Source organism: Podarcis tiliguerta, assembly GCF_965153285.1.
Source record: "Podarcis tiliguerta genome assembly, chromosome: 4".
NCBI lineage: Eukaryota > Metazoa > Chordata > Lepidosauria > Squamata > Lacertidae > Podarcis > Podarcis tiliguerta.
The window spans coordinates 57,365,702-57,388,737 of record NC_139537.1 but is presented as its reverse complement, the minus strand read 5'-3'; the positions used below and the strand labels follow the sequence as shown (position 1 = coordinate 57,388,737).

The 23,036-nt window shown below is 38.3% G+C and overlaps 1 protein-coding gene across 1 annotated transcript in view; it reads right to left on the bottom strand.

Annotated features, from left to right (window-relative positions):
• The window catches only part of CFAP47 (cilia and flagella associated protein 47), a 178,948-nt gene that overhangs the window by 63,012 nt on the left and 92,900 nt on the right, over positions 1–23,036 (bottom strand). The window contains exons 49-52 of the mRNA XM_083438942.1: positions 22,672–22,783; positions 20,949–21,062; positions 16,275–16,372; positions 497–675 (exon numbers count right to left, since the gene is read on the bottom strand). Of these exons, the coding sequence (XP_083295068.1) occupies positions 497–675; positions 16,275–16,372; positions 20,949–21,062; positions 22,672–22,783 (503 nt within the window). The remainder of the gene's footprint in view (positions 1–496; positions 676–16,274; positions 16,373–20,948; positions 21,063–22,671; positions 22,784–23,036) is intronic.

Genomic DNA, 23,036 nt, shown 5'->3' with positions numbered 1-23,036 from the left:
AGTAGTCTGGTTCAGCTGAAGACTATGAAAACATGCTATAAGGCAGGAACCAAGATCAAAAGGTCAACAATCTTACTGTTTCTAATTATTATACCGCAGCCTCACTGAGGTTTCCATCGTGATTAGACATCTTTAATTTAAATGCCCTCCATATTCATTAAGCTGTAAATTATTTTTAGTTCACAGGAATCTCAAAACAAAAGTCTTGGATCACATCATTTATAGTAAATAACATATGGAAAATAATTTAGCTACCAATCTGAAGTTAACATTAATATTGAAAAGGCAGCATGAGAAAGCAGCTCCAACTACAGAAAATAACTAAATCCATTCTTCATTTATAAGTCAGTTCTGCTCAGCGAAGTGCAAGCTTTATTAAAATGATGTTTCATGGAAAAAAGTAGAATAAAGGCAATTAAATAATATTGCTAAAGTGACAAGAAGGACGATAGATCTAGTGAAACTCTGTTTTAGCAGCCACAACTGTAGATCTTACCTTCCATCCGACACTCCAGTAACAGCTGGAGAGTACTTTACTTCATAGTGAAATGTTTCTTTTGGCTGGAGAACAAGGCTTCTTTCACCACTAAGTGTAACAGGATCTATTAGTTCCACTTCTAATTCCAGAATATCAGCTGTGGGATTGGTTACAGGAATTCCAATGCAAACAGTATCCTAGAAAAGAAAAAAAGACCATGTGTCCTTAGCCTTTGCCAAACATGTCAAGAAAACAATGCTTATTTGAAACAGTTGGCTTTACATCCACTTTGCCAGATCTGTTTGCTGAATGCATCATCACAGTGGTGAAAGCGTATCCACAGAGGCCACAAGAGAATGAAAGAAATTGCCACAAAATGGTGCAAGCATACAGCAAGAGGTGTTCAAGCCTGAGGCCATCTACCTGTCAGGAATATTTGTGGGTACTGAAGAAATAACAACCCATGCTAAGTAAGCAACTCCTGACTTTTGTGCTCATGAGATATTCCATGGGGACCTCACATAAACAGGCATTATTTCAACCAGGAGAGATGCCAAATAAGTGTTTCTATAGTTGCTTCATCACAACAAGTGCTAGGAAGCTCAGTACCATTCCGAACTCAGAAAATCAGAGGATGGAGGAAATCACTTCATCCCAGCATTAAACCCAGTTACAGAATTCCCTTTTGACTCATTGCTAGGCCAAACATCAAGTGAGAATATGCAAAATTTCACAAGCCTTGATACAATTCAGATGTTTGATATGATTTTACAAGATGAAAAAAGGTTTGTAATAGGTGAAAAGTAGCCTCAGGTTCAGTTCTAGGGTTGATTAACGCATGCTTTTTCATCAGTTGAGATAGATGGGTATATAAAATCACCTCAATACAGAACAGCTCCAGTCTTCCTGAGCTTTATCAGAAAATCCGGGCAGGGTGGGAGGTTGGGGGGGGGGCTCAGGGTTTTTCTGAGACCTCTCAGAAAGACCAGGCTCAGTCCAAATGCTGGTGCCTGCTTTTCCCAGCAATGCCTGCCATCGGCTTCCCTCCTTCTGTTTCTGGGGTTTCTGGAATCTTTAATTCTTCCTAGTTTAATGGACTGGGCACAGAGGAATTAAAACTACAAATCCCAACACCCTTGGTGGTGATGAAGGAGTCTGAGATTATCAGAAAGCTCCATTGCATCATGAGAACACAGGGAAGCTTAGAAGGGTTCTAAACATTTAAAGAGGGACACGGGTGGCGCTGTGGTCTAAACCACTGAGCCTAGGGCTTGCCGATCGAAAGGTTGGCGGTTTGAATCACCACGATGCGGTGAGCTCCCGTTGCTCGGTCCCTGCTCCTGCCAACCTAGCAGTTCGAAAGAACGTCAAAGTGCAAGTAGATAAATAGGTACCACTCCAGCGGGAAGGTAAACAGTGTTTCCGTGCGCTGCTCTGGTTTTGCCAGAAGCGGCCTGCGGACAAATGTCGGCTCCCTCAGCCAGCAAAGTGAGATGAGCGCCGGAGTCGTTCGCAACTGGACTTAACTGTCAGGGGTCCTTTACCTTTACCTTTTAATGTTTCAAGGGTTATTTATATAACAGGATTACTCCTGGCCTTTGAGGTGGTTCATATGTAAAACTGACAGTAGGCATGGGATGACCATAGAAAGGGAAGGGGAGTTTCCATTCTCACTTTTCTATATTAGTAGGTGGGAGGAGGACTGCAGATAGCACTGTGCAAAGGCAAGTCTGCTGATCAGCTGTTCACTCTGTTGATGTCAACAGCCATTCCTCATGGAAGCTGCCCTAACACTGCTTTAGTCATTCCAGCTTCTGAATATATATATTGTATTTACTTTTGTATGTACTTTTACTGATATAATAGCATGTTAATATTTGTAGACTGCTTTGGAAGCCTATATAATGAAAAGCAGCACAGAAGTGCAAATAATAAAATAATAAATTACACACATAATTTATTATACATTGTGCAAAGGATACACACACACACACACACACACACACACACAAACACATACTTTAGGATTTATATCCTGCCTTTTCCTTAAGCCTCAAAGCAGCTAACAAATCATATAACAATAACAGCAACAGTATAAACTGGCCACAGATCCTTGCCACTGCGTAACAAGAAACAGTTACCAGTGACTCCTCTCTGACAATCAAAACTAGGAAGCAAATGGGTTTTATCTCACACAGTATAGCAAAATAACCTTCAATTTTTGTTCTTAGCCCTCATTACTTAGCAAAAGAAATAAATAAATGATCACAACCCCATAATATTTGTTTTAGAAATATGCTGCAAAGGGAAGATCCAGTCCTTTCATTGAGATGGCCCTATAAACAAATAAAACGCTACACCAACAGTGCTAAAGATAGTTCTGTGGAAAATATGGATCATTCTATTTATGTATAGTATAATAAAACAGGACGGGGTGGGGTATGTGTGTAAATAAATGAGAAAGATAACAATAATAAAGCTTAGGCAGGAAATTTACTGCCTTACAAGGAGTGTGGTATATCTTTGCCTGCTGCCCTTCATAAGACCCCTTGCATTTACAGAAAACGGCAATTTAGACTAAATATGCATTTAAAGCATTTAATGTTTTACAGATGGCAGAGTTATATCCACCTAAATCATTCGATAGCCTTGCATCAATAAGACACATTTTAAGGTTGCAATGAAATACTTTAAGCCTCAGATGAATCATTTTACTGCTGTAAACAAATTTTAGAGTCCCATTAACTTTTTACCACTAAGGGCTTCATAGCAAAACCTTGTAAAAGGAGCTGAAGCTGAGAGTTAAGAAACAATTCATTATTTTTAAAGAAATCCTGTTTGATGAACCTGGCAAGAGTCTAAACACCTGCTAACATCTATGAGCAGAGCAATGCTATTCTCCAGATCCATTAAGAGGAGGAAGATAAGATGGAGCAGAGGTGCCTTTTCCCTTACAGAAGAGGGCCTGCCCTACCCACAGATAGTCCCACAGGTCCTGAGCTGGTGCTGGTGGTTATTTCACAGGTAGGAGCCAGTGTTATGTCCCTAAAATGAGCATTCTGAGGAATGGGGAGAATAGAGACAGCACTGGATTCACTGAACCCAAGGCCCTTTCAGTTGCTGAGGAGAACCCAGGAGTTCTATGCCAGCCTTGATCTGGTGCACGTAATCTCCCCGCCACATTGTAGCCAATGAAATGAAGCCCATGAAAAACAAGGTTTTCAGTTGCACTTATTCAACGAAATGGTGTAATAATCATAAACGAAGCAAAGCAGTCAAATTTCAACCATGCTACTAGGATTGTTGAGGGAAGCTTGAAAATATCATACTTGTCAGGGGTTTGAGCTAATGTGCCTGGAAGCTCTTGATGAATACAGTGGTACCTCGGGTTACATACGCTTCAGGTTACATATGCTTCAGGTTACAGACTCCGCTAACCAAGAAATAGTGCTTCAGGTTAAGAACTTTGCTTCAGGATGAGAACAGAAATCGTGCTCCGGCGGCGCGGCAGCAGCAGGAGGCCCCATTAGCTAAAGTGGTGCTTCAGGTTAAGAACAGTTTCAGGTTAAGTACAGACCTCCGGAACGAATTAAGGACTTAACCCGAGGTACCACTGTACTAGGGATACTAGGTGCTGGAGAAGGGTGGAAATGTTGGGGAAAGTTTGTGACCTTTGTATCCTACTTGTAGGTTTCCAAACAGGCTGCACACTTGATGGGACTCTGGCTAGATCCAGAGGAGCTCTTAGATAGGGTGGCCAAATTTCAAACTGTGAAAATCCAGACAGAACAGTTGAGCTTTTTTTTAGTTTTGCTCAAAAAATCACAAAATGTTTGGCAAATAAGTTTTTGAGCTATTTTTAGGCAGGCAGAGAGGAAAAAAGATGGCGCCGAGGTAAGACGCTCTTATCGGAGCTCAAAGAAATCTTTTAACTAAATGCCTTTGTTGCTGGCTCCTCTCCTTCTTTTGGATTTTATTTCCTTTCACTACTTTGTTGTGCTTTTGAGCATCTTATCTTATCCTCCTCGGTGCCGGGACTTAATGAAGTTTTAACGAAGGCTCTCAGACATCCCCTCCCGGGCTTTAAGGCACTCCCACCCAGTTTCTCATTGACTCCGCGTGATAAACTTATTCCAAGGATTTTTTAAGGACTTTTAAGGATTTTCCAAGGATTTTAAAGGACTTTTAATGGGCTTTTAACCCTAAAAACTACAAACTCATAAAACCACAAATTTCTCCCACCACCTTTAATTTCGTGGACCCCCAAACATCTCAGTTGTTTTAACAAACTGAGAAGAAGGGGGGGGGGTACTGCAAAGGAGTGCTCTAATTGGACCCAGTTTTAAACTCCTCGCAGCAGCCCACCTAGGACTGAATGAAAATTGAATGAGATTGCGACCTGAGAACTTTAACACTTCATCACTCTATTTAGAAGTCTGATCTCATTGATTTAAGAAGAATCTGCAATGAGAAGAGCCAAAAGACTCAGGTGTCTTGATACAGAAACTGACGCAGAGCCCTCTGGTTTCAAACAGAGTAATCTAGATAATTATCTGCTACCTCAAAAACAGCACATATCTCCTCCCAAAACCTTCCTCAACTCTTTACATGGAAAGACAGTTGAAGAGATATCCCTAGGAATAAACGAGGATAAGGCTACTACTCCCATAACCGAGGCACAAGTACTAATTGATAGAAAGGTGGAGCTGCTGGAGGAATGCTGCCTACTGACTGCTCAAACAATTCAAAAAATCTTTGAACAATTACAAAACATCTTCAAGAAGCTGGATAACCCAGATGAAAGGAGGCAACTCATTCCCCTTTTGCCATCCTTAACAAGCCCTGGAGATAAACAGAATAAACACAAATTTATACCTCTAAACCAGCCAAAAATCAGAGGAAGCCCCCCTCACTCAGTCAACCTGATACTGAGGCCATGTGAGATTGTTCTCCACATCTTTCCATACAGAGGGCCCCTACCTTACTGGGAGTCATCCTTTTGGGCCAGACATCATCTAAATCTGCTCCTAGGCCTTGAGGGGGGAAGGACTGACTTAAAAGCAGTCAAGAGGCTCACTAACGATGGATATTCCAAAAAAGTACTACTAAGATTTGGTAGTCATAGAATTCCAACCAAAATCTTAAGGGAAAAGGCTCATCTAGCCCAGAAAGGAATTATTCCACGTCGACACTTTGAAGATATATCACTCAGACCATTGATTGCATCCAAAAGACAGAACAAGATGAACAAGGCCATTCCACCAGAAGCCGATATCTGCCCTACTCCCGTGGAAGAACCCAGTAGATGGGAGAAACCGCAGCCAGCTATCCGGGAAATCACGCAAGAAAAATCCAAGCTCCCAAACCATGCGATTGTAGCATCAAATAACAGCCTCGCCCTTGACACAACAGACTGGACAGTCCCAGAAGAAGAAGATCTGCTGAGTAACTTTACCAACCTACCAGATAAAGAACAAATAAACATACTCAGTAAACTGACGAAACTACAGGCCAGATTGACCGAAATTCACCAACAAGATCAACAAAATGCAGTAGAAACAATACACAATCAAACTCCACACTTACCAGCCCTCTCCCCAAAATGCATAGTCAAAAAGAGAGCTACTAATGGAACTTTCAGATGCATAGATGCAGAGCTTCAAATCCAGCCTCCTTTAAAATACGAAATGACAAGGAAAAACTCCAGCAATGAGACTACAAATTCCTGGCTGAGATATCAAATACTAGCTCCAAACGAAATAGGTACCCCTTATTTAAGTACTACAAAGGATTCTAATATTGCCGAACAAAAGATGACCTCCAACAGACCTGACACACTGAGCTCAACATCAAATGAGACTAAAGAAATGGAAGTAGAGACTGAAAACAGTCCTACTGTCCATAATAGTCCACCAACCACAGAAATTTCTCAGGAACAAGGAACAGCTAAGGAAGAAAATCAAGAAAGGGAGGAAATTTTAATTTCCCGCACTCCAAAAAAGAATCTAAAAGATCCACCATTATGTCCCCCACCGAAAGCAACGACAAATGGCTGTATTGGCACAAGACAAAATCCCTCGCTGGACTCAATAACAGAACTAGAATGACTAAATGCCATCAACCAGCCACCAACTCAAAAACGGATCCTACGTTTGCTGTCCTGGAATATCGCAGGGTGGGGAAACAAAGATGGAGACCCAGACCTAATGAACTTCTTTAAAGATTTTGAATTAATACTTCTACAAGAAACATGGTCAACTAGAGATATTAAAATCAATGGATTCTCCTCCTATACGAAACCCGCATTGAAAACAAACATGAAGGGCCGGCCGAAAGCAGGGTTCTGTTGTATGATCAAAGATAACTTAGGGTTTGAAATCAAGCAGCTAGAAAAATGCTTACCACTTGCACAAGCTCTACTTTTAACCCAAAAAGACGATACTCTGCTACTTGTAAATGTCTATATCCCCCCATCCAAAAACAACAGCAACAGTGATAATTGGTCACAACTAACCTTTTATATAGAAAATTTGACCGACAAATACCCAAATGCCTCATTGATAATAGCAGGTGATTTTAATGCCAGAGTGGGAACCAACAATGAACAACTATGTAGCAAACTAAACTGGAACACTGATAATGATATCGCACATGCCCTGAAAATAGGACGATTCTCCAGAGATAGGGTTGTAAACAACGAAGGCTTACGCCTACTTGAATTATGTAACAACTTTAATTTGCAGATTGTGAACGGTACAACAAAAGGCGATAGAAGCGGGGAGTTTACATACTTCTCCCCCCGAGGATGCAGTGTCACCGACTATATTCTTGTCCCTTATAATATTATAAATTCGATCATAGACCTCAAAATTGGAACGCGTACTGAAAGCGACCATCAGCCATTATTGTTGTCTATTAACTTAAAGGATGAAACCAAAATAACCAAGCACAATATCATAGAACCCTCTCAATACAAACAAATGACCCAATTAAAATGGTCCCAGGAAATGAGCGCAGCAGTGGGGCAAAAACTTACAGCCAACCTGAGAAAGCAAGTATTATCCAACTTAAAGACCGCTAATTCCTACAGCGATATTCCGAAAATTTATAATGAAATCTTCCAAATGTTCGTAGAACTCGGTACTCCACCTAAAGCTTGGGTACTTAAACATAGCGCTAGCCCTTGGTTTGATGATGAATGTTTCCAGCTAAAAAGAAAACTGCGCCAAACATTTAAAAATAATCGCACTAAACTAGAGCCCTCTTATCTTGATGAAAAAAGAAAATATCATTACATTCTGGCCGAAAAGAAACAGAAATATGCAACCCAAAAATGGCTACAATTACTCGACTCAATTCAGAGTAAAAACAACAAAGCGCTCTGGAACCTAGTGTACGGAGGATTGAAAGCCGAAAATCAACTAACTCTACCACCAATTGCAGAATCCAAATGGTCCCAATATTTTACATCTGTATTTAACAATCTACACAGTGAACTTAAAGGAAATGAAACCACTAAAAATAAAATCAATAAACTCCAGGAGTGGCCAAGGGTAGAAGAAGAGGAAATTAGAGAGATAGTTAAAAATTTCAAATCGGGGAAATCTCCTGGGCCAGACGGTCTACCAATAGAATTATTTAAGACCTATATAGATTGGTGGGCAGAACCCTTAGCTCACTTGTTTACTCTCATAGATAAATATGGGATCATACCTGAGATATGGTTAAGATCAATAATTATCCCAATCTTTAAAAATGGCGACCCAAAAGAACCAGGGAATTATAGACCGATAAGCCTATTATCAGTGATAGGGAAAATCTACGCTAAGCACCTTTTATCTAAACTCCTCACCTGGATGAAAAATCTAAATTTACCAGGGAAAGAACAAATAGGTTTCTCCAAAGGTTGCTCTACATTAGACCACTGCCTTATACTTATGCATTTGGTTGAAAAATACAGATCTCAAAGGCAATCTAAGATATATGCTGCTTTTGTAGATTTTCGTGGTGCATTCGACTCAATTGACCGCCCAAAGCTGTGGAGGAAACTCGCAGAATTAAAAATTGACCAGCGCTTATTGATTCTAATACAAAATTTATACTCTTCCAATATCTGTCAAGTCAAACTTAACACCAAAGGTCACCTTTCATCAGACATCCCAAACTCGAAAGGGGTAAAACAAGGGTGTATTCTTGCCCCCTTTCTATTTAATTTATTTTTATCAGACTTGCCAGATCACCTTCAAAAAATAGAATCACATGCCCCTAAACTTAATCAGAAACCAGTTCCTCTGTTATTATACGCAGACGATGCCGTTCTACTATCATTAACGAGCTTGGGTCTGAAACGTCTTATATCTTCTCTGATCCTTTACTGCGAATGTAACAAACTCTCTATAAATTACGAGAAGACAAAAATTTTGGTCTTCTCGAATGGTTGGAAATTAGAGAAATGGAAAATAAGAGGGCAAGAAATCCAACAAGTGAAAATCTATAGGTATCTGGGAATCTTATTCCAGAGCAATTTAGGGTGGGCAAATCATCGCACAAATGCCATAAAACAGGCAAAGTGCACCTCATCAGCAGTTGCCCGTTTTTATTATCAGAAAGGCAATCAATTTATTCCTGCGGCCAATCAGATATTCCAAGCAAAAGTGCAATCCCAGATATTCTATGGAATCCCGCTATGGGTCCAAGCATATAATAGTGATTTAAAAAAGATTCACTCCAGCTTTTTGAGACGTATTCTTGGACTCCCAGCTGCGATTAAATATGAAACAATGTGTGCAGAAATAGGCATACACACAATGGAATATTGGGCCTGGTCCACCTCAATAAAGTACTGGTTACGCTGCCATTTTCGCTGCCCTCCATCAAGTCTGCTCGCAGATTTGCTCAAAGACTCCTACAAATCAAGATGGTATCAGTACCTCGAAAAAAAGATTGAATCTTTAGGCATCGAGCTGGAGCCCCTGTACAATTCTAATGAGCAATACATTTTCCATAATATCCTAACTAGACTAAAGGATGTCGAGAGGCAAAATATTATGGCAGCTGTAAACAAAATTTGCTCTCCCATATTCTATGGTTTAAATATCTTAGCTGGCAGAGCCAATTACGTCACTAAATTAATAATCCCAGCCCAACGTAGGGCTTTTATGCTGGCCCGTTTGAATGTTTTTCCCTCAGCATTTGTCAGGGGAAGATATCAAAACATTCCCAGAAACAAGAGATTCTGCAGATGTTCTATGAATGTCCCGGACACCGTAGAGCATATTCTCTTTCATTGCCCATTGTACCGTACGCTCCGTCAACGCGTGCTGTCCCCTCTTTTGGGTGGTCTGGAACCCCAGCAAGGTGAATGTGTGGGATTCTGCCTATCCGACGTTGACCAAAGGGTAACGGCGGGGGTAGCCGAGTTTTTGGTAGCAGTTCTCCAAGGAGCAGGTTAACAAGGAAAACCACTGACTCTATATGCATATATATATATATGTATGTAGCCAACTGCTGCCTTTTTATATATATTTCAAGGCTTTTATATCTTATTTTCTCTTTTATGGTTTTATTTGTATAATGCCTAATAAAGGTTTGATAAGTAGTAGCTATTTTTAAGGGAAATTGCCAAAAATGATGCTGCCGACATGAGTTGCCATATGTTCGGATTTTCCCTGCCATTTTTGCGATTTCTGCCTGACACCAGTATTCTGGATATGTCTGGGAAATTCTGAACGTATGGCAACCCTATCTTAGACGTTTTTTCGCACTGCTCTATACCCTTTAGGGTTTTAAGCTGCATGCTTATAGATTTAATATATTCCAGCTATCAATAAATAAACCAAGTGATAAGATAATTGGCTCAGGAACATGTGTGTCGGGAAAGGAGCAAAGCTCACATTTTCTTCCACTTTTGAAGTAATTATAACATTTTGGAATGTTCCAGTTTTCTGCATATATTAATTAAAGAACTGCTTCACAAAGAAAGAGTGGTCTACACAAATTGTTAATATCCTTGCATCTGCCAACATTCAGCTCCTTCGTAAGTGGTCCTCATTTAGCATGTTTAATTGAACTCCTATTAAATTTTATATGGAATATTTCCCCAACATTTGGAAAGCAGAGACCTTTTCCTATGCATTCTTGCCCCTTAGGGCTTAATTGCAAAGATTCCATGCAAAGTTGTTACAGTGTTAATATTGTAGTTTAAATTCTACTGGTTGTTATCTAAACTACAGAAGTTTGTGTGAGGAAGCATTAGAAAGCACTCAACATATTACTCTTTGCCACTGAAAACATAATACACTGCAAACTTATTCACAAGTGTGTTTTTTAAATAACAGATGGAGTGAAATATAGAGTTTTTAGAAATATCATTGAATTGAATTGCTAAACATATCTTCAAATGCGTACGTTGCAAAGGACTCTTGAACTGTCTCTTTACCCCCTGGTCATTGTCCTAAAAGAAAGCCTGTAAAATTGGGTACAACAAAATTATATTTGAAATAACTTAGGAATCTAGGTTATATATATATCTAATAAAATAAATACATATTTTGATTTGAGGCCTTGTTGCAATAAGGTATCATTCAATTACCAAGAAGTAATGAAGGCCATAGAATTATAGGGGTGAAAAGGAGCGAAAGTTCATCTAAGCCAGGTCAACTCTCTGCCTGAGTTTTTCCTTCCTTAGTCAGCAGTTTCAATGCATGGTTTTCCATGGCACCTGCACAATGCTGCAACAACATTTTATATTGCTATAGTAATTAACTTTGTACTAATGTAAAGAAATGTGGTAAAATTCAAGCAACTTTTTGAAAAATAGTATGTCAAAATCTGCTTCCAACAACAGGAAATTTGCTGAATAACCAAACTGTTGATGTTTGCCTCATATTAAGAACTCCTGCTGAGCAAACACAATGATGAGGATTTTTTTCCCTTCAAAAAACAAACTGTTATTTCCCTAGCATTATCTCCCACCCAGCCCTAGTTGTTTTAAACCTTATGATGCATTTAATTTAGCTCTCAGAAAAAAACGCATAAGCCCACAGCAGTTCCAGACACTGAAAGAGAGTTACTGCACATTTATGTCAGTGAAACAAAACTTGTCTCCATCTTATTCAGCAAATTAGTTGTTGAATTTCAGATAGCATTTCAACACACACCAGGTTTTATGGAATTGTCTCTACTACTGCTTTAAATCAACTTTCAACTGCATTAATTTATGCAGTATTCAATGGGATGATTTTATGTTTAAAGCTTACAGAAAGGACTGAGCTAATGACAAACTAATAAAAAATGTTCTGCTATTTGACATGTTAGGCAACTCATTTTCATGAACATTAACACACGTCTAACCATTCAATGAATAGCCCTCTGCTGACCATTTTTCAGTCTTCCCAGGTTTATTTGAAGACAGTAGATATTTTATGATTTACACTAGCCACCTAGTGATGCACCAGAGAATTGATTAATGTAGTATTTTGCAGCGACTGTGTACATATCAAATATTTTCACACTAGACATAGCTGTTTATTCTCCTTTTGATATTTACTTCTTATGATCCGTCAAGATGATCTGAACAAATTTATTTTCTATACAGAGCTTTTAGTTAGAATGATTAACAGCAGCCTTCTCAAAGTTGAGATATTTGCTCATCAGCCACCCTACCATTGTTGTTTCACAGAACACTGCCAGGTGTTGTGAAGTGCACAATTTCTACAAATGAAAATCCACCTTTAAGATGTGGTTCTCAACTCCGAGAAACGTTATTATTATAAATATGCCAACTCAATTTGAAGTTTATGAGAAAATGTCCTCTCATTTAAAATGACAAAAATAAACATTTACTACTTTCTCTACATCCATAACAACATGCTCTGTAACTATATTGAATAGGTGTACATTTATAAAGTTATCAATAGGACTGTCACTTAGTTTAATGTGAAACCAATTTATTAAGTAACAAATAGCCCAACCCAGCAAGAAAAAAATCCTTAAGCAGATGGTTTAACATGTCCATCCCTTAGAAAGGTTCAGTGCTGCATGTACATCCCCTTGTAAGGCTCAGCGGGGGGGGGGGGGGGGAGAGAGAGAGAGAGAGAGAGAGACACCAGACCTAGGAGGAATAGAGAAAACCAATAATAATAATACTGCACCAAAAGAATTCAACACAATAAAATCACAGATAGCCTAGAGCTGTAGAGCAGAGGATAAAACTTTGAACCAGCAGACTAAAAGAAAGAAACAACTGGAAATGAATAAAAAGCATTAAAAACAAACACACAGTGGAGGTGGGGGATTCTCCATAAGAACCTTGTATAGTCTAAAGGAAAAAGAAGAGAAAGCAAATGAATTGATGGACAAATAAATCAAGTAGCTGTTGTTTGCTGAAAACAGAAATAAATGAAGAAATAGATAAACAAGTCACACCGAAAGCTTTACCAATGAACCAAGGGAAAGGGAAATGATCCTGTACTGACCTCTCCTAAAAGTTTGCAAACTAACACAAAATGGAAAAAAGAAGAGGGGGAAAGCACAAATTGATACAAGTGCTGTTTTTTTAATTGTTAAGAAACAGAAAATGATTGGGAAGGACGCCAATAGTTCACTGCTCTTATAAATGCCTTGATTTCCAAGGCACAATTTGCAGGTGGACAACCACGTGAAAAATATGGGCTCTTGGCTGACCCTCAGGTGGTAGGCCCACCCATCTTCCCCAGGACGACAGGAGCTGAGGTGATAGTGAGCCAGGCAGGAACTTCAGAACTATTACCTAAGTCCCCGGCTAGCAACATGCGAAGCAGAGCTTTCCAAACTCTTCCATGTTGGTGACACACATTTTAGACATGCGTCATTTCATGACACAGTAATTCAGTTTTACTAGCAAACTGGAGGTTAAACTAACCCCTTTCCAACCCCGGGAGGAACATGGGGAATGTTTTCGCAACACACCTACACACTGCAATCGACGTGTTGCATGTTGCAGCACACAGTTTGGAAAGCTCTGCCCCAGAGGCTGTAGGGGGAAGGAGAGAAGTCAAGATAAGCCACTGTTCCTGCCTCTTCCACCAGAGGGAGCTTCCAATGGATCAGAGTCACTTTAATAAACAGCAGGAACTCTTAAATTCTCAAAACGTACACCAGATCCAATCCAGTATATACTGAATTATTTTGGAGGCAAGAAGGATTTAATAAAGCAAGTAGACTTTGAGACCCTCAGGGCTGTTGGCTACCCTGCCGAGGCTGCTAAACTACAAAAAGATTTATATAACCATTTAAATTTTATGTTGTTTTTACAACCTATGGTCATACAATAAAATTCTGCTACAAAAGCTACAGAGCAGAGTATATGGAGCTAAATCATCATTCAAGGGGGGCTAAGGTGAGAAAATGAGAAAGATGAATCCAGGATCTAGTGTCTAGGATCCAGAATGGTCCAAACAGGAAATGAATTCAGGGGAAAATAGAGTGAGGGGAAATTGAAATAGTGCATTCTGAACCTCACCAGGAAATAAAGAGAAAAGAAGGAACAGAACTGGGGGTGAGACCATATAAATAATACATCTAAACTGTTCAGGCCCAAGAAGGCTGGTTCAGAGAAAGTGGCCAAGAGCAGCCTAAAAAACAGAAAATGGGACCTACCCAAAGCAAGAAATTAATCCCCTTAAAAAGATGGCAAAAAGGTAAACAGGCCTTCAGAAGCCTCAGAACATGCAAAAATCTATTAGCTAAACTTGAAACTAAGCAAAAATAATATTAAGCAAAGAAGTGAGTGACCTCTAGCACTGGCTACTGGGTCCTTTGAAACCCCCATTAATTATCTCTACTTTCTGCATTCTACTTTTCCTCATTACAATTCAATTATGTATTGGTAAATGATAGTCATGGAACAAACACCTGCAAAAGCAATTTTCCATTGTTTTAGAGGATGACACGATCCCAACTCTTACTGGGGGCACAAGGAGACTCATGAAGATCATCCACTGCTGCTAGCCACATCCAGTAACAGATCTTGTACTTTATCCACACTGGAGTCTTAGCACAACTACAGCATGGTCATGATTCTGCTTCTCAAAAGCCAGACAGATATTTCTTCCCTCAAGACAGGCATTCAAGCCTACTTCAGGCATGAGGAGAATTTCTTGACCAAACTTTCCTTACATTCCTTCTGGGGTAATCATATTTACAAGCACATAGATTTGCTTCCCAAAATTTAGCTCAGTAACAGAGATGGTTTTGTTGGGTTTCGATTGTTGTTTTGTGCATGCCATTCCAATGCTTATTTGCTAGAGTGGTCTTTTTTGTAACTGGGATTAACCAACTCATTGTCTCAGTACACACATCAGAAAGCAGAAGCAAACATGGTGTTGAGAAAATATATTGGTATGGCTATGCCTAAACAGTATTTTACCATGCAAAATGCAGCCCTCCCCACAATGTGAGCTTGTACGGAGAGAAATTAAATGGAAATTGGCCCTTACTGAAATTTGCACTCCTCATTTTCAAAAGTTAAGCACATCTGAACATCCTCTCAACAAACACATTTTGTTTGCTTTTTCACGCACAGCATGATCACTTATTATTAATATTTTAACAGCACATTTCAAGAACGACATACATTCTTAGAGAATGTTTTCAAAACTGCACATAGGAAGTAGGTATTTTTGTTTTGTTTTTTCCATTTCCTCCTGAATAGCTCTACTATTTTCTCTTACTGTCAAAGAGAGTGCAATGGTTTGCATATTAAAACAAACACCTTTTTGTTTCAGCTGCAGATGTGGGCTGCTGGGCAGCTTATATAAACAGATACTAAATTTCCATAATGCATTAATGACTTAAACCTGCCGAAATAAAGCCATGATTGGAAAATACCTGTAAAACAGCAAACTGTCAAACTATCTGTCAGCTATTTTTATGCTGTCTGATAAAAATCTGGCTCCTGTTGAAGGCACAGACACACCAACACAGATCTTTAAAAGCATGCCATCACTGGAGTTCTGCAGAACACCATGATCTCATTTAGCAGAATTATTGGGTTTATGACCTGTGGTTTCCCAATTCTGAACACTGTACGCTCCACTGTGAATTTTGATTTCAGATAAACACCAAGGCACATTTAATATTATTCTCATTAACACTTGTTCTCCTCCACTCTTTTCATACAGAAACTACCTCCTTAATTTTGAGCATTTTTCCTGGGTCTGATATCTTTTAGGAAGGCATTCACTGTACGTTGACTGCAGCTCCTAAACATCCATCTATCTATATAGTGAAAATTTTCTCCCTTGTTTCTAAAAGTGGGGCACATCAATCTGTGCTGAAAATCAGGACTAGGTCATATACTCTGCAAGAAGAGCTTTTAAAAGAAGAGCAACACAGAGAGAGAAACAATGGTGTTGTTCAAAATGTATATACAGTATGTAAAGTTTTTTGTTCTTACAAAGTAATACTCATACCTTAAACCAGTGTACTGTGCAGAAGAAAGCACAACTTTGTATAAAAACACCCCAAGCATGAGCTCTGACAAGCTTCAGATTACACCAAACTGACCTTAGCTATAGTCTCCAATGCACAGCTTCTACAATACATTTTACCACCTCCTTCAGTGTGGTGGGCATCAACTCCTTCTACAAGAAGGCATTAACTATCCCCTAGACCCACCCAGTCAGTCCCTTCTTGCAAGATCTTTAACAGCCAGGGAAGACAAGAGCCGAGAGAGCATGTAAATTATCACATGAACCTATCCAAATACACAGCTAAGAGATCTCTTTGTTTGGGCCATAAGTGAAAGTAATCTTACCAGAACAGCACATTCAACATGTATAGTTTTTTCTGGTGCAGCTGGTATACAATTTATTTCCAGGGAAAACCAGACTTTGCTGTACGGTGCACTTTGTCCTAAACAGATCAAGAAACAAGGAGGGCAGGGGGGAAACACAATGAATCTTGAGTATTAACTGAAGACTTAATGCAGACATGAAATCATTTCCTGTATGGAAAGCACTTATGCCCCTTAATATCTAAATTCTATAGCCTTGGATCCAAATTGCAACTTAGGGGCATGCAAAGCCTTGCACTAGCTTCGTGAAATTGTTGCATTTTTAAAAATGACATCCACACTCAGCCTGAAATATTAAGTTTCCAGGTGACAGAGAGGGTCCTGAAGTTCAAGACAAACAACTCTGAGGTACCCCTGGTCTCACTGAAGTAATTGCCTGATTATTTGGATACTGGCTAATATAGCCTGACATTCAAAATATTTGAACCAAAACAGCTTAATGATGGAAATGTTCAAGAACCTCATGTCATTTATTTACATAGCCATGTATTTGAGATACATTTTTCACTTACATTTAGAGTACAATACAACAAGCCAAGAGTTTTGTCCACCTCCTTTAAACAAAGTCATTTGCCATGGAGCATCCATTAATACTTCTCTCACCATCTAAAATCACTATCTAGAGAGAGTTGCTCAAGGTACAAGACCATGTGTCTACGGGTTTGCTGTTGCCAGGAACAGAGCAGCTGAGGGTCAGAGAAAGCCCCAAGACAACCTTTTATTAACCACTTCCACTTCCCCAGCAACAGGGAGAGGAGCAACATCAGGTAAGACCAGTGGATGACACTGCCCATGGCTCAGGCTCCACCTGTCTCATGGAAGTTCTAGGATGGGTGAGGTACTTGCTGGAGTTACAAAAGGTGAGTTAAAAGCCCAGCAGACAAGGCCAATTAAGACTCCTTGTCCCCACTACTCTATCAGAAACAGAGAGAAGTTACAACCTCCTTCCCTCTGGGTCTGCGGTCAAGGACAGGCAGGGTATAAGACTACGTATGGGAACTGGACCCATATCTTGCCACATTTATAACTCTAGCAATTCTCCCCATCACCCCATTAACTGGATATTAGTCATCTAAAATTCTGTTCATGACATGCAGTTGCAGTCCTTGGGAAACAAACATTAAAAGGCCGAAATTTTCAGGAGCTTTTAACAAAATCTTCTAAACATGTATTCCTTAGAAAAATGAGATCGTTGTGTTGTTGTGGGTTTTCTTTCTTTTTAATCTGCCTTAAGGCATCATGCCATTGCTTTTAGTTTGGAGGTTCCAGTTCCCTAACTTCTATAAATTATTTTGCATCAGATAATTTTACATAGCTTCAGTATTGTTGCTTAAATATGTTGAGAAGTCAGGTTTGAAGTCACACAAATTTTTAGGCAACCACCTCTGCAAATTATGCTATTCATATATCAATGTTTCTTGATTGAAAACGTAAGAATCCCCTTATGTTTGTGGCTTGGAGCTACACCAAAAGTAACATTCTCTTGTTTAATCCAAAAGAAAAACATTTTTAAATGGTAATTAAATCTAACATATTTATTTCAGATTGTGACACTGACACACACACACACACACACACACACATACAAACTTTGTATGACATTTATATTTAACTGGAAAAGGAGAGATGCCTTACAGGATCAGACCACAGTCTGCCTATCTACTGTTTTGTTTCCCACAGTAGTCAGCCAGACTCTACATGTTTATCAAGTAGACTAGTGAGAATGCAACAACAAAACATCTTCCACAGCAGGGAGCAAAACAGCTTTTGAATATAAATGGAATAAGCTTCTGTTTCTCACCCAGTGTGATCTATCATCCTAGATTCTACCATTTCACACCCACCTACATGAAAATACATAGGCAATAGGAATTAGTAATTTTTTCGGGTCAGTATGTGGGTCATATAAGTTACAGGAAATGTATTGTTGGCTGAAGTACTGAAAATGAGCCAGAGGAAAGCTGTACAAACTATAGAAGAATGCAAGCTAAGTTGGAGAAAATATGTATTTGATGAAAAATAAATCAAGCCTTCTTTAACAGAGAGTTGGTTAGATGGGTGAGGGAAACTAAGTGGAAATAACACCACTTGATATTAGGTAAGAGGTCTTTTAAAAAAAATCATAAGTCAATTAAAAAATAAATTGGAAAAATGTGGACTAGCAAGTGTGCACCTTATGTGATTTTCCTCTGGTTTGGCAAGTTGTATCCAAAAATAGCAATTAATGGATTTTTAATAATAGGTGAGAAAGTTATGCTTTATTTATGATTTATTTAGCAAAGGGTTTATGGCACTGGTTGTGGTAAATACATAAAATGCCTTTATTGATTATTCATCTGTTTTTTGGCCTGTCTATATTCTTAGGATTTGTGTCAATCAGCCTCAAAATACTAGTCTGTTTGGATGTTTTAGACTGAACACATCACTATATAAAAGAAGCTAATTCTGCCTGCCTAATATAAGATTCAACTGGGTTGTTGTTTTTTAACAATTTCAGTGTGATTATCTCAGGGAGATAATGCAATGCCACTCCAGTTTAAAATCTGAATCACCTACATGAAATAACCCCTTAAAACAAGTATTCATTTAAGTCCATTAATATTAACAATAAGACAGCCCTAATTACATAAGCATCCCTGCAATTATAGAGAACAAAAAGCTGCAATTAGGCAAATCATACTCAGCCACATACTACATGTACATTTTATATTAATCGGTTTTCATTAGACTATTCTTTTGGAAAATACATTCTCAAACATTTCCCAGAAACTGCTAATAATGAAATAAGGCTCTGAGGGAATATGTCACATGACAATAAATAGAAGTAAATATAATGTCCAACAAATTGACCAACATAATTATTTTAAAATTTGATAGACCACAATAAAGCAGCAGGTAGTAAAGAAATTTAAAATGTACAAATTTCAACTTAGTCTTCAAAATAAAACCTGAATTAAATATTCCAGTGAATAAAACCTAGGACTAGATAAGTATATGATCCCAGTTTCATTTTTGGTCCTTAAACTAGAAACATGTACAAGTAGATTCCAAGTTCCAAATGATCTAATTTGTTAAAGGTTATCAGCCATTCTTGATTATTTTCTTTACAAAAGGTTTGTTTTAAGAAAATATATCATGTCGCCTTCATTATATTATCTCCAGAAAAAAATTACATGTTGTTATGTGGTATCATAGCAACTCAGAAAGACTACAAATATTTGTCAGTTGTGATTGCTAAAAATATTCTCTTAGAAATAATATTCCTATGTGGAATGCCTGATCCCTGGCATTCAACATCAGTAAATGTGTACTGTGGTCAGAAAGTTGAAAAAGAGTTAGACATTTTTCATTAGCCATTATATCCTTTTTTTTTTCTTTGCAAAACATAGGATCCTCATTTATCACAGCAGTACATAATGCATTTTTGTCTTTGTCTTATGAAATCTTTCACCAATTTGTTGGTTGTTGTTTTTTGTGTTTTTTTGTGTGTTTTTTGTAAAGGTTCTGGTATAATTTAAATAAGATTCTTCTCTTTTCCCCATTCACTCATGCTCAGTTTGCACTAACTACTATGCCAGTTTCACCTCAATGCTATTGCATAACTTTTATCCCCAATTATGTATTTCAACCTTACGGTCTTTCTTTCACCCCTTCTCTCCCTGCACTGTATAATAGTCTGCACTTCGAGTTTTTCATTTTCTCAGGGTCACTAGAAATACAGGATTATAGGCCAAGAAATAGGAATCATACTTTTCTCTCTACTGCAAAGTAAAAGGAACAAAACACAGTTGTAGCAAATATGTGACTAGTTGCATCAGTAACATATTCAAAACTAAGATGCACTGTAAACTCAAATAACAACATGTGCTGTAATAACATATAGTAAAGAGCTTTGCTTAAAATATTTCGCAAAAATATGAGAACAAATTACTGATGACAAATATACAGTGTGAAAAACTACATGGTAAATGTTATAAAATATGCATTGAAAACAAACTATCACTCTGTGTTGCAAAAAGAATTTGGATTTAGAACAAACATTTGAATGATTCAATGAAGTTTGCACCAACACAATATGAACTGAAGACTCGTACATATGGTTGCTAAAACAACTAAGGGTCATGTAGCACACTAAAGAGTAACATATTTATTGTGTCATAAGCTGTCATGAACCACACGCCACTTTATCAGATGCAGGATTGTGACTTGCAAAAAAATGACACAAAGCAATTTATTTTCAACTGAACAGTCACAAATATTACCAGTTTTCCACTCGTAGCATAGTAATGATTTATAGTTCCAAACTGGTTGTGAGGACAGTTTAAACTGCTCCCTGAATGAAGTATAATTTCAATGGAAAGGTTTCTATACTATTCTGATATATTATTTGGTCTGCAAAGCCTCAAGTTTGATTACTGGCAATAGTGTTTTAAATACAAACAAGCAGTATGTATTTAACCTAAATAAGTATGTTTCTCAAAACAACAAAAGACTAGTCAGCTTACATCCAGGCAGTATGCATTATTTAAAAAGGCACATGGTTTAGTGTATAAAATATGCATTTCACTGAAAAATGAATGATGATAGAACATCCATACAGACTGATAATGAAATTACCCATAATAAAAAACCTACCAGTGTTTGCTGCATTGGCTTTTTTCGGTAGTGCTCCTGATAATTTCTGAGGGATCTGTACACCATCTGTCTTCTGTTGCTGTTCTCCATCTTCAGCAGCAAATACAATTACACCTGAAACAAATAGTTACCAGATGTTCTATTAATCAAGGCATTCTAAAACCCTCATGCCGGTGTACACACAACCCTGCTTATCAGACAAAATCCATGTTTTTAGCTTAAATGATTTTTTGTATCAGATATTTCATTTTGGAGAAATACCTAGAATTGGGGCCTTCAAATACGGACCATGGCTTAATAAGCTTTCAGTAAATGACATCCCTTTTCCAGTTCAAATTTTAAGGCCTAACCCCCAAAGCAAACATAATGTTGTTAACCTGTTAGACATAGTTAGATATTGGGGGACTGTGCTCCTTTCAGCACCAAGCCAGTGTGAATGGCCCCACCTTTCTATTGTCTATTGTCAGTTGTGGTTAAGCAAAGTTAATACCTTCTATTTTTCCCTGTTGTAAAATTTAGGAATTTTATGGAAATCAATCTCATTTACCCTTTGCAACAGAAAAGTCCCTAGTGAATATGTCAGCTTTTGGAAATCTCATTCTGAAATCTAAAGATGAAGTGAGCACCTAGGCTCCAGTTTGAAGGTGGGAGACTTTTACAGGTAAGCTACATAGACTAATTTTTACATGAAAGCAGGACTACAATGAAAAATCAATTACAAAAGAATTTGGAATTTTAAAAGGGGATTTTTAAGCAAACAAATAAAACTGAATATTGTATTGCTTCCCTTTTCAGCAGTAATGTAAAAACTCAAAAAAGAGGGGAATATAACAATATCATTTATAACAGAGTAAAAGACACAACACAATATGCAAAATAAACCATATTCATATTTTTTGCCCCAGCCACATTTAGCCAGAATATTTAAAATCTTCATATTGCCTAATTAGTAGATTGGATCCAGATTTCTATGCTCAGCACAGACAATTGAAATCAGTATAAAGTTGTCAGGTAGAAAAATGGGGGAAACCTCTGTTTGAAACTCCTGATAATGGAAGGAGACAGTTCTGTAGTAGATGGGCAGAAGGTAGATCAGGATCTACTGGTAGACCTCTTGATACCTTGCAGTAGGTTGACAAGGATTTCTGACTCCCAAGTTTCATAACAGCATGAACAAATTAAGACCTCCTCACTAAATTAAGTAAGGAAATCTTGGGGCTGCCAGGAATAGGATTTTTGTGCGGAAGGACTGTAAGCTCAGCTCAGTTATGATACTCAAAACAAATCCCTGTGCTCAGCTGCTGAAGGAGCAGCCCCTTAATAGGTTATTGTGTTGTTTAATCAGTGAAATGCCTCTTTGGCTACGATAACTGTAGCAAAAACAGCAGAGAAAGCCTTGACTCTGAGCATGCTCTCTTCTGTCTTTGGCTTGTAGTCAAAGACAAATTGGCATAAATGGCACAATCCTAGACTAGTTCAACATTCCTTCAGGAATGTGAAAATTCAAATTGCCTTTGAATTAGGATAAATCTAGGTTGAGCGTAGATTTTGAATTGCAGTGTTATTAAAAGTGGCTTGTTGAGGAGGGAGGAAAACTTTTCTAATTGATACTTTGAAAAAACAGAGGTCAGTGATGCATAATTTCATTAGCAGTTAGCTGTGTCTTGTGGAATCATGCAGTAATTATCTCATACTTACAATGTAGCACTAGGTTAAAACCTACCTTGAAATTTTCCACGTTTCCATGGGAATACAGTCAGAGTATATGCAGCTGTGTCACCAGGCTCTACGGTGAGAATTGGGTCACCACTGACAATTGGAAGATCTGAAGATACCTAGTATGGCAAAAAAGCAGCAGCAAAACCAACAATGGCAAAGGCAGCACTGTCAAGATAATGTCGAAAACGTAGCTCTTAGCAGTGAGTTCAAGTACAAATATTACTACATTTCTCTTAATCTTTCCTACAGTGCTTAATTGACTATAGAATGAAGGGAACACTTTCTGCTGTGCTCTTTCAAATGTATCAGAGTTAAAATTTGGTACTATTAATCAAGTGAAGGTACATTAACTCCTCGAAAGATTCCTTC